General features: G+C 33.2%; 4 protein-coding genes across 5 annotated transcripts in view; 2 read left to right on the forward strand and 2 right to left on the reverse strand.

The window, feature by feature from the left end:
* Dip-C (dipeptidase C) overlaps positions 1–3,613 on the reverse strand; it is a 61,819-nt gene extending 58,206 nt beyond the window's left edge. The window contains exon 1 of the mRNA XM_077430482.1: positions 3,427–3,613. The gene's annotated coding sequence lies outside the window, so the exon portion shown is untranslated. The remainder of the gene's footprint in view (positions 1–3,426) is intronic.
* Positions 1–12,006, forward strand: part of LOC143911561 (pyrimidodiazepine synthase-like) — a 155,988-nt gene that overhangs the window by 126,454 nt on the left and 17,528 nt on the right. The gene's annotated exons all lie outside the window — the stretch shown is intronic.
* Positions 3,383–5,365, forward strand: LOC143911565 (bolA-like protein 3). Its single transcript, XM_077430496.1, has 3 exons — positions 3,383–3,520; positions 3,784–3,963; positions 4,044–5,365. Exons 1-3 carry the CDS (start codon positions 3,494–3,496, stop codon positions 4,176–4,178), a joined length of 342 nt encoding a protein of 113 aa, XP_077286622.1. The 5' UTR covers positions 3,383–3,493; the 3' UTR covers positions 4,179–5,365.
* On the reverse strand, positions 4,508–11,824 carry LOC143911563 (UBA-like domain-containing protein 1). Of its 2 annotated transcripts, none has more exons than XM_077430494.1 (4): positions 10,004–11,824; positions 7,618–7,695; positions 7,338–7,539; positions 4,508–7,234 (listed from the first exon to the last, which is right to left on the reverse strand). In XM_077430494.1, exons 1-4 carry the CDS (start codon positions 10,358–10,360, stop codon positions 7,227–7,229), a joined length of 645 nt encoding a protein of 214 aa, XP_077286620.1. In that variant the 5' UTR covers positions 10,361–11,824; the 3' UTR covers positions 4,508–7,226. The 2 variants fall into 2 exon arrangements, with proteins under 2 accessions (XP_077286620.1, XP_077286619.1); XM_077430493.1 differs by having other exon boundaries at positions 4,694–7,234; positions 7,318–7,539.

Below are 12,006 nucleotides of genomic sequence, written 5' to 3' on the forward strand. Positions count from 1 at the left end.
GTTGTGTATTTTTCTAGTTTACAGACGGACGTACGCACTACCGAGATAACCACTTTTCATCACCGTTAATCTCAGAGAAGATATACTCAACACTGCAGTGATTTTAAAAAAATGATGCAACACAAACTCAATTCACCATATTTAGAAAAGTTTCCTATTCGTAGATTTCCATAAAACGGATGTACATAATTATGACTCAACCGTCTCGTGGCCGTTCAAATTTGGATGGAAAAAATCAATGAACTCGCGTTTCGTCTATGAATCACGGATATTTTTCTTGGGTATTTGAATACGAGAAGTGAAACATGTACGTGGCATTGTGATTCATCGTTCTCCACCTATGCATATATGTATGTATGCTCTGTCCATTGAGACAATATTGAGCGAGCACTTTCTACTTTTACCGATTCAGGTTGGCCGCATTTTATTTTTATTTTATTTTTTTGCACACATTTCAAACACTGACCCGAAAGTTGCAAAAAAAAAGAAGATTTTTCGTCTCAGGTAAATTTTACCTGGAGCGTCGCATGCATGATTCTGGTGTGGTAGGTATGTACGAAAAAAATATTCCTGTATACACAGTATGTTATACGATTTAAAATTTCATCAGATAGATAAAGCATACTCTATTTATTTAATATGCCTGAACACGGGTGATTATATTTTGAATCAAAAGTTTATCATTGTTCACCTTGTATTTTAATGAAGTAAATATTGATTTTAGAACGGGTTTTATCGGAAAATTCGATAAAATAACGCCGTAGTCGATCGCGATAAATACCAAAACAGCGTAAGGATCACACGCTATTTTTGTTAAACGTGGCAGAATATATAAACATACATTATCTGTTATATAAGTGGAAAATTTAGGAGCAATTTGGGCTCAGAAAAGACACAACGAAACTAGTTTACAAATTGGACTTCGAACTTAATGCAAACATGAAATAAAAATGTGTTTATTTACCGAAAGAATTCTTTCGAACTAACAATATATGTACACAAATTTGCAAGATAATAAAAAGGTTGTACAGGTATGAACAGGGAAAAATTCTTTCTCGGAATTGTGCATTCAAATACATATTTTGAATGTGTTGTACCTGCGTTTCTCAGAATATTTGAAGATGTAAATATTTATAAACGATCATAAGTGAAGCGATAATGCACAGTTGTGTTGGAAATTTGTCATCGGAATGCTTCACACCTCTAACATGGCTTTTACTATTTTAAATCTCGTCTCAATCAATTTACGTAAACAGATAAATCGAGTACATGAACGTAGAAGACTCGCGAAACAATAACGTGTTACAATGTTACGTTATGTGAACTACAAAACTATGTACATACATACATACATAAAATGACTGGCGAAAACCTTGAATGTTGCGCAAAGGGGTCGACCAACTAAGTATAGATAACGTGGCGCTATACATACAATATTAAACGAAACTGCCATTGTTAGTTTTGTGTTTATATTGGAATAAAAATCATTTACGCTTCATTTCGTGTTGCAATTGAAAGAAAAGCAAACAGCACGCGCCTAAATGGTGATTTCCAACGAAAAGATTATCGATTCGTTAAAAATTTGATTATATGTATGTATTTTTAAGTATGAAATAGACCTATAGACCATTTGATTGATTATCGCTAGAAATAAAAATCGAAATACCGCTACATATTATCGAATAAAAATAAGAGAAAATAGGTAACAATAGCCCTATCTATACCACAAATTTTATAAAATATCAGAAATAATGATTATGAATCATTCTTGAACGAACTAATGTGTACAGTAAATCAAAAAAAATTGTAAACCAGCAAAACTGAATACAGATATTTAGAGAGGCACAGGATTACTTAAAAATACATTCTATAATTTTTAGAACCTACCATCAAATACATATGCATATGTAATTTAGGGAGAAAATTCTAGTATATATGTACATACGTATGAATATGTAAAAACTAATAAATTAATCGGAAATTTTTATTGATTATACTCGATTCGGGATATAATCGATAACAATTTTGTGTCATTTAAAATACTTATATTTTATTTATTTTATGATGGCTTTACAATATTGGTTAATGTTTCGATAGTTATTATGAACGCCGAAAACAACTCAAAGTCTTCACGTAACTAACAATTACAGTTTCAAGACAATACAAATTATTATGTCAACATCACACGGAAAAATAATTATATGTTTTTTTTTATTTTGAATAGTTCGGAATGTATCCTGTTTCATTCCAAAGTACAGTTGTTAACAAATATTTTACCCTTTTATTTGAAGAGATTTTTTTACATTTAAATTCATAATAGTATATGGAATCCATTTACTTGGATATATTTATGGATTTGAAGGTTCGGTGATTATTGTCCACAAAGCGCTCGCCCAAAAGTCACTAAAATCTCTATAACGAAACATCTGGCAGCCGAAAAGTCCATCATACTAACGATAACTATCATACTAACGAGAACTCGAGTGCCAAATATTCCGTATTCGCGATTTTCATGGCAAAAATTGTCTTTTGAGTAAACGCAATGTGCGGAGTAATCCGATTACCGGATTTGAAAGTTCAGTGATTACATCCAAAATATGAATCACTACCAGGATAACCGCCGCTACGAAAATCGCTGGCGCGGATCTTCTATCGCACGAAAATTCGTCGCAAAAGAAAATTGCCGTACAGAAAACTGCCCAAATATTGCTCAAAACTGCCCAAATCTCGTAAAAAAAAAGCATTTGCTGAGCAATATTTGGGCAGTTTTCTGTACGGAAATGTTCCTGTGTGACGAATTTTCGTGCGACAGAAAATCCGAGCGAGCGATTTTCGTAGCGGCGGTTATTCTAGTAGCGATTCACGTTTGGGTTCGGTGATTACTAGTGAAATGTGAACCGGTCGCTCTAGATCGGTCACACGTGATCACCCGTCAGACTAAAACTGGCACACACACAAATTTTGATCACGAAAAACTGGTCACATCCAAAAATTTTAAATTGGTCGAAGTTTTGGGTGTGAGCAGATTTTCGTGACTAATTTTCGGGTTTGAGCAGTTTTAGTGTGAAAGGTGATCACGTGTGACCGATCTAGAGTGACCGGTTGTCCTGTGACTGGTTCACATATGACTAGTAGTCCGTTTACCCACATTTGGGATGTAACCCGTTTACCGGATTTGAATTGTCATCCCCAAAATTTAATTTTTTATCCACAGTTTATTTATCTTCATTTACCTTTGAATACCTAGCGATGAGTACACATAGTACCCACCGATAAATTTCTATATTAACATTCGCACATCATAGATTACGTACTCAATAATTCGAATTTCAAAACACGCAAAAATTCACATTTCCATAAGTGCAGGGATGTATTTTGACGTGTTACGTCCAAGCGATAAATTTTGACAGCTGATAAAAGTGGTACCTGACGTTGAGGTTAGGCGAGTTTGACGTTGTCGGCGAGGTCTGTCGTGCGTACGGCGAAGCCCCAAATGTGGAGGGCGGCGGCTCGAGCTCGTGTAATTTGATTCAGCGCGGTCCTGCGCCCCCTGCACTCCTTTCACCTCGCTTCAACACCCGTCCCCACACTCCACTACTGTCACACACCTACTGATTGCATTTTTCACATACACACACACACACATACTAAGCACCTCTCTTGACATTTAATGTCAAATGATCAATTCAATATTTCAAATACATATCGCACTCTTTTCAATCAAGCATGCAAGAAAAAACACACAATTCAAAGTCATGCATTTTTTTTGTCTAATCGTTTTAGTTGCGAGAGTTCTGGAATGGAACTTTACATCAACGTTGGGGGGCAGGAGCTGTGCAAGGAAATGGCAAAAATGCCGTTATAGGCGAAGATACATTAGTATCGCTTTTACGCAGTAATTTTCCCAAAGCCACTTACATTCAAGTATCCGATATATCTGGAGGTTGTGGAGCCATGTTTGAAGTAAAAAACTTGCAAATAAACCTACATATATATTGACCAATCTGTACATTGTTTTGTTTTATTTGTGGTTTCAATTTTAGGTAACCGTTGAATCAAACGACTTTAAAAATCTCAATGTGGTTAAACAACACCGTTTAGTTACCCAAGCGTTGGACGCAGAAATCAAAGAAATGCACGGAATAAGAATTCACACATCGATCCCAAGCGATGCATAGTATGAAGAAATGTGATAAAAAATAACTGGAATGTGTTTGTTAACCAATTTTGTTTGACTTCACATTTTATTTGATTAAATCTAGTTCATAGGAAATTTTCGTTGTTTTATTTTTACATGTGGTGTTTTCAGCATCGTATTATTCAGCATACTGTTACCATCCAATAAATTACTTCTTGCCTCATCATGCACTTAAAATAAATCAATCTCCTTTTCATAATTTATACAATAAAATACAGAGTATCAATATTTCGAATTGTACAAATTTTATATATTTGACTTTAGAATAGGGTTAAATAAGGAGAAGAAAAACACCCACTGAGTAATTTACCTGTAATTACCTGATACAAGTGAAGGCCGAATTTTCTGCATTTTAATATGTGACATTCAAATACAATTAACAACTGAATAATACTAAGAAAAACTTTATTCAATTTTTCTTTGAAATTCTGATACATAAAACTTAGTGAAAATAATGAAAAGGCTAGGAGTTATTCAATGTTTTCTTTATTTTTTACTATTACTATTCATGCTTATAATATAATAGCTCTTTCCAAGCCTGTTTTTTTTTCAAAAAAATATTAGACACAATCAGGCTTTGTTTTAGAAGTATAATAGTAAAGAAACAATATTTTTTTTCGTAAATGGAATTTCTATATTTTTTAATATTACAATTATTCAAACAATGTAAATGACTAAGTTTTAATAATTTATATACAAAAATCTTTTACAAACTGTTTTTCATCAACAATAATTAGGTCTATCTAAAAATAGCACACACAGGTACTTGAGCTGTGCACGAATATTGATTTGCTTCAAAATAAAAAAGGATGTAATTAATATTAAAAGCAGTTCACATATGAAGAAATTGAAATACTTAGAAATCAACCAGTCAATAATAATTTGAAGAGTGCAACAGCAAATACGTGTAATAAACATTAAAAATGTAATACATACACTGGTTGTTTTGTCAGGTGTAGTATGTATGTACGTATTTATAATATCAAAAATTTTATTATGTAGGTATGTAATTGTGCATATCAATTTACTCGAGAAAATAATGTACATATATAGGAACAATATTTGTGTTTACTTGCATATAAAACTGAAATGCACATCCTTTTATGGTGAAAACTTTATTCAAATAAAGAAATTACCAAAAATGATTAAATCACAAATATATAAACCAAAAATTAAAATCGAAAAAACAGTTATACTGTACAATTTTCAAATTTATTGTCATAAAAACTGCGCTCAAACCAATAAAGAAATAAGCATAACAGAAATGTTCAGCAAAAAATTAAGATATACATATGTATGGATATTATGCACGATTTTCCAATATATATATATATATATATATATATATATGTACACATAAAATGTAGAACCCCTAAATTTAATATTTATGCATTCAAAGAGTTATTGTGTATTTGTGAGTATTATCGAAAAAAAAACGCGTAAAAACGAGAATAAATAAAAATTTTCAAAGTAAAATCTTATTAGAATGAATACTTATTCTCAAGCAATATGAAAAAACGTAAAATGTAGGTGTGTATATTGAAAATGAAAACATCCATTGAAAATACAAAATTGTTCACAATTCATGACAATACACCCACAAAAAATTCAATAAAACTGAATATTTGATAGTTCTACGTTTAAGAAATATACATATTTTAGTAATTCTATGTATACAAATTGCACAATTATGCGGTTGCTACATCATAACATCACATGTAGAGTAGTGGCGTAGCAATCAAAATCCAGGTAGTACCCGCACTACTGTCAAATTTCACAGCCTTTGTGATAAAGAAAATGAAGTCAAAGAATATTCTAGTCTCAGTTACGAGTCTTATAAACAATGAACTCAGTTGTTTTTATAAAACAACATAATGATACGTGATTGAAAAGAAAATACATATATATAAATAAGTTTTCTCGAAGAAAAGTGTAAATTATGATAAACAAATTGATCATTTTTTGTCAATGTCAAAATAATAATAACAAATATAATTTTGGATACAAATTGTGTAAGGTTCCTTTAAAAATATTACATACAATCGTGTACGATTTTGATTATATAATTTCGATTAAAGAACTATAATGGTAAATAATAATAGCATTGAGACATTTGAAAACCAATTTACGTCAAGTGCCCAGCAAAATTTTCATCCAAAAATATAAAGTAAACTGGCGAAAGACTCGCCAGTTTTATCATTAACAACCACTGTGGCTCATATCAATATTAACACTATTACTTATTTAAAGATACATACATAGTTAGTTCAACAAATTTCAATTAAATATCAATGTCTCTCGGATCTTATTTGATCTGACAAAAAGTGCTCATTCAAAACGAAAAAAAAAAAATAATCACTAACACAGCACACACCAGAGTCTTTATCAAAGATTTAACTATTAATCATTCAAATCACAGAAAATGAAGCGGCTGTTGAAGGTTTTACCATAATCTCAATACCTATGAGGGATGAATTATTATTTCACATGACATCACAGAACCGACAGGTCGAATACATATACTTAAAATTATCGACCCTAAAGACTTTATATTAAAACAATAATCAAGATAGAGTATTTCACTCAGTTTTTTTTTTCATTATTTTTCTTAGCATCAAAGCATACACAGGGATTCATTTCGCATTTAAATTAAAATTTATCATACAATGATATGTCAAATTTATTGATTGATATCATTGTCCAAAGAAAATAACAACTTTAGTAATTATCAGTAACGAAAATGCATTTGAGTAGTACATGCAAAGATTAGTTCGTAAATTTGTAAAATAAAATTATTATACCAATAAAATCATACGCCGAAAACAAAAACACAAGAGGACTTCCTTTTACTTTGGAATAACACCTATTTTAAATATAAATCTTTTCAATGAAAACGAAACAATCCAATCGCTTTGAATTTTGTTTTCATGAAAGGATACTCGTAGATATCATCAATATAAATTAGTGAGACACGTGATTTAATTTGGCAAATTAAAGTATGAACTCTGTCTATCTCTGCATACGCTGACTATCGACCTGCAATATAATGAGAAAACGTTTTTATCAATTCAAACTAAATTTACTACACTAATTTTTTTAGCTACGGTAAAAAGCTATACCGTAGCTGGAAATTGCATACACGTGGTAGGACCATTACGCTGTCTCCCATCAGGCGGAGTATTGCCACAGTTTGAATGATGGGGTGCTGCCGTAGCAAGTGGGGAGGGAGTCACACCCCCAGGACTGCCTCCCGTTCCTGAAGCCGTTGACATTCGACTGAAAGCTGCTAATGCATCGGGGAAATTTGGTGGTGTAGCGGGGGTATTACATGGAGTCATTAGCTGAAATAAAAACAAAAATCATTAATATACAATATTATAAGCACATCTATCTTATTGGCATAATGTTTCAAAATGAACCTGTCCAAAATGTGGGTTTGCGATTCCATTGGGGCCAGTAGGGATTGCAACATCTTGGAAAAATATTGATAATGCAGTCTGAAAGATTAAAAAAATATTTATTGTAAGCATAGTCATTTATATAAATAATTAGTGATTCATGTGAGGAAAAACATACATATATGAAATAAAACAATGTTTGACTTATTTAAATGGATTTTCTCAGTATGACAAGCGTAATACATTTATGTATACTATGTATTACAGCACGATGATGCAAAATTTTATAGATTATACATACATGTATCACACAGAGGAAATTGTTAAATTGATGGTGACTTAATCAATTAGGGGTAGATTTATGTACTCACTGAGACGATTGACCAACCAAAGATTCTGATTTTGCAATTATTTTATATGCGATTCTGTATGGGTAAGCTAAAAATATTATATTATAAACATTATTACTACTTGCATTTTAATCAATAAAGTTATCCGTACAATTAATGTAAAAATCCCAATTTAAGTAACTTGTGTTAAAAGCAATATAAATAAATTGATAAAAAGTCAATATTAGGAACGCAGTTTGTGTATTTTTTTTCATTCCTCACAAGTCAATCTAATCAAAAATAAATACATACACATGCTTGCTAAACAATATTATTTAACAAATAATAGATATTTATATCTACCGGTAACTCATTTTGTAGAAAAAGTGTTCATTTTTTTCAAAGTTTTTAATAATTATTAATATTTTTACAATGCTTTTATGCAACCCTCTTTATATGCAGTCAAAAAGAAACTGTAAAAAATTATAACGAGTAAAAATCTTGCTAAAATTGTTAAATTGCGATATTTTTTACCAAAAACTACTTCATTTCATAAATAAAAAAAATGACATAACTTCCTATAGGGTTGTTGGAAGAGTCTTAGTTGCCAGAGCATGTCCGCAGACCTTGAAAGGGTCAGTAGACCTCAGATTAAGAACCCATATACTTGACTAATGAACACTCCCTCTCTTGATTGGTCATCGTATTTTGATTCAATTGAACGTTAATAAATTAACTGCCTTAATAAAATCACATTTAGTTAAACGCTTAATAGGTATGAAGTGATATATAAATTGATTTTGTAAATAAGTTTTTGAGCTTTTTTTCTATATATATATGCTACATACAATAACAATAATAATAAGATAATACCATAAATACTAAAAATAAAAAAAAGCTAATAATCACTGGATCAGTGGCTATTGTCAACAAATGTATAAAACAACTAGTGGTGCTACCCAGTTTCGCTCGGAAATGGAAATTAAATGAAATATAAGTATAAAATCTTCCATTTGTTTTTATATTAAATTTATTTGAATAAAAAAAAAAAAATATTATTTAACGACCGACCAATCACAAACATCTTTGACCAATCAGAAACGAATTACAGACGCCGTTTCGGTTTTATATGCAAGACTGGTGACCTGTGTGCACATGTAAACTTGAACACTCGGTAAAATATTGCAATTCGGATCAACGGAATTAATAATTTAAAATTTAATTAATGTTTTTGAAAAAAAATCGTATTTTTAATTAATTATTTTGTTTATGTCGGCCGATCATGTGAAGAAAGTGACAAGCGCAAAGCCCACACTATGCCGCGTCTCTTTCCACGATATACGATTCCAGAGCAGAGCATGTTAACGGACATTCACATACACACGCATTAGACAATTATTATATACGATAAGATAAAAAGCATTAAAGAATCAAATCGAATTATAAACTGATAAAACAAAATTTAAATTTTGACATTATAATAACAATTTGATTAATTTGTTTACTTTCAAAATAGATTTTTTATTATATTCAAAATATATGTGAAAGAAGTAATTTTGAGATATAAATTTAAACTTAGTTATTATATGACTAAATCGCGCGATAGAAATATATTTTTTTTGTTTAGATATTAAAAAAATAGAAATAAAACAATTGAACAAATTCATCACCGACACTTGGCCATATCTTTCAAAGTTATCGACCAGGAATTATTTTATTACATACATATATAATAAGAAAATCAACAACACGACGGTTGCACGTGGACCTAAAAGAGACATATTTTGGAGTGTAGACATATTTGGATGAAATCGAAATCGCGTCAGCAATTTTGACAAGCCGAAGCCGAAGCCGAAGCGTGGATCAGCCGCGATGACGACAATAAAAACAACAACAATAATAATGGCGGCGGAGTGCGCAGGCGCGGCTCGTGTTGTGTTGTATAATTCGATGCGCATGCGCTCTCCTCCCCTCCTCCCCTCCTCCCTCCGCCCACTGCATTATAAATAAACACGGGGGCGCCGGCCAGGGAGGGGGAGAGGAGTCGGGGGGTGGGGTGGAGTGGGGTGTCGGTTGACCTCGAACTGCCAATGGGCGGCCTGCAGCAGCTGTCGGGCCTGGTCTCGGGCGCAGCCGGCCGCCACCACGAACTGGTTGATCATCACCTGCTCACGGAGCGGTGCGTCCATTGCGAGTGCGAATGCGAATGCGAATGCGAGGGCGAACGCGAATGCGACTGCGACTGCGAATACGAACGCGATCGCGAACGTGCGACGACGACGTCTGAAGAGCGAGTCTAGCAAACGCAAACGCAAACGCACACGCGCACGCACGCGTACACACTCACGCACACGCTGACAACAAACCACGCGACAGTCAAACTCCCGTCGCACCGCAACCGCACGCCCCGCTCCGCGCCGCCGACACAATAACATTCACAGCCGACAACTTTCTACCGACGTCATGCGTCGCGTGCTCTCCTCTCAAAGGTGCCTATGTTCACACATAGGACATAGAACATAGGCACCTTTGCTTTTATACCCCTATATTGGTGATCGACAACGTCGTTTGAAAAAACATTCCATTTAGCCGGCATAGCTCCGCCGTTAATTCGAAGAAATTTTATTTTTTATTTTATTTTTATTTTATTTTACAAAAATCAATTAATCAAGCACACTCGTCTAACAGATTGCTCCAAAGCGACGAGTGTGCTAAAAAGATTAAGAAGTACAATAGTAAAAAATATAAGTTAAAAAACAAATTACATATTTGTAAATATACAAATTAAATAAGGAAAGGATAACTAAATAAAACATGAAATCATAATTAAAAACACTAACTCAACCATTCTAAATGGTCGCGACCTCCATAACTTAGGAATTGGTGCAGAGAATGAAGAGCGACATGACAAATGTCAATGGCACCATCCAGTGAATTGAAGAAACGTAGGCCGCGAGGAATGGGAGAATAACTGAATGCCACAGTTCTAGCCAAAGGAGTGTGAAAAAGGGGACGATGGCGGGTCCATATCACACTCTCTGGAGCATGAAGGCCCAACTCAGCCAGGATAGACGGACAGGAGATACAGCCTCTAAATATGGAAAACAAGAACTTGATGAGGGCAACACTCCTCCTGTGGTCAAGAGAAGTGTAACCGACATACCGACATAAATGTGAAAAACAGGTAAACGTCAACAATGGTTTGGTGATTACTGGTCACAAAGTCACTAAAACCTCTATAACGGAACATCTGGCAGCCGAAAAGTCCATCATACTAACGAGAACTTGAGTGCTAAATATTTTGTATTCGCAATTTTCATGGCAAAAATTGTCTTTGTGACCACCGCGATGTGATGAATAGTCCAATTACCGTCAAGAATAGCGTCTCCTTGCGTTTATATACACAAAATTTTAAGTATGTAATTCACTATCATTTGGATCCACAAAGTTGTCTTGGTGAATCACAAACGAATGCATTCATATTCCGAAACGGAAGTTGAAACGTCAATTCGGCACAAGTCGTGGATTATTTACAACACACTTGAAAGAATTTGTTTTTAGAAATTCATTTCGCACCTCCACCAGTGTTTGGAGTATTTCTGACGGTAATTGCAGAGAATTACACAATATAAGTACTATGTTGGATCTTACGTCAAATACCAGGCGAAAAAAGATAAATCAGACACCCCTTGAATTAATATACACAGCCTCAGGCGAGGGCTGATAAATTTTCAATTATATGTATTACACAATCTCTCCAATAATAAAACATTTAATCAGTTATATCTAATATATAATTTCGAAAGAGACTTTGTAAGTATTGTTGGTTGGGAATCAAAAACAAGTCAGTTTCTATGACCATTCGATTGATTGAATATTTTTTTTCCAATTTAAATAAATTTAATAAAAAAAGCAAATGAATATTTACTATTATATGTCTCTGTGAACGAAGATATTTCGGCCAAAGTTGACTTTGCACGCTCGTACAGAAAGGCGATGATGGAATCGTGAGATTTGGGTTTTAAGGAGAAGTATATGAGATCGTCGATTTCGATTCGGGATGGTATAATTTGTGCTATAT

This window comes from Arctopsyche grandis, chromosome 5 (genome assembly GCF_051622035.1).
Source record: "Arctopsyche grandis isolate Sample6627 chromosome 5, ASM5162203v2, whole genome shotgun sequence".
NCBI lineage: Eukaryota > Metazoa > Arthropoda > Insecta > Trichoptera > Hydropsychidae > Arctopsyche > Arctopsyche grandis.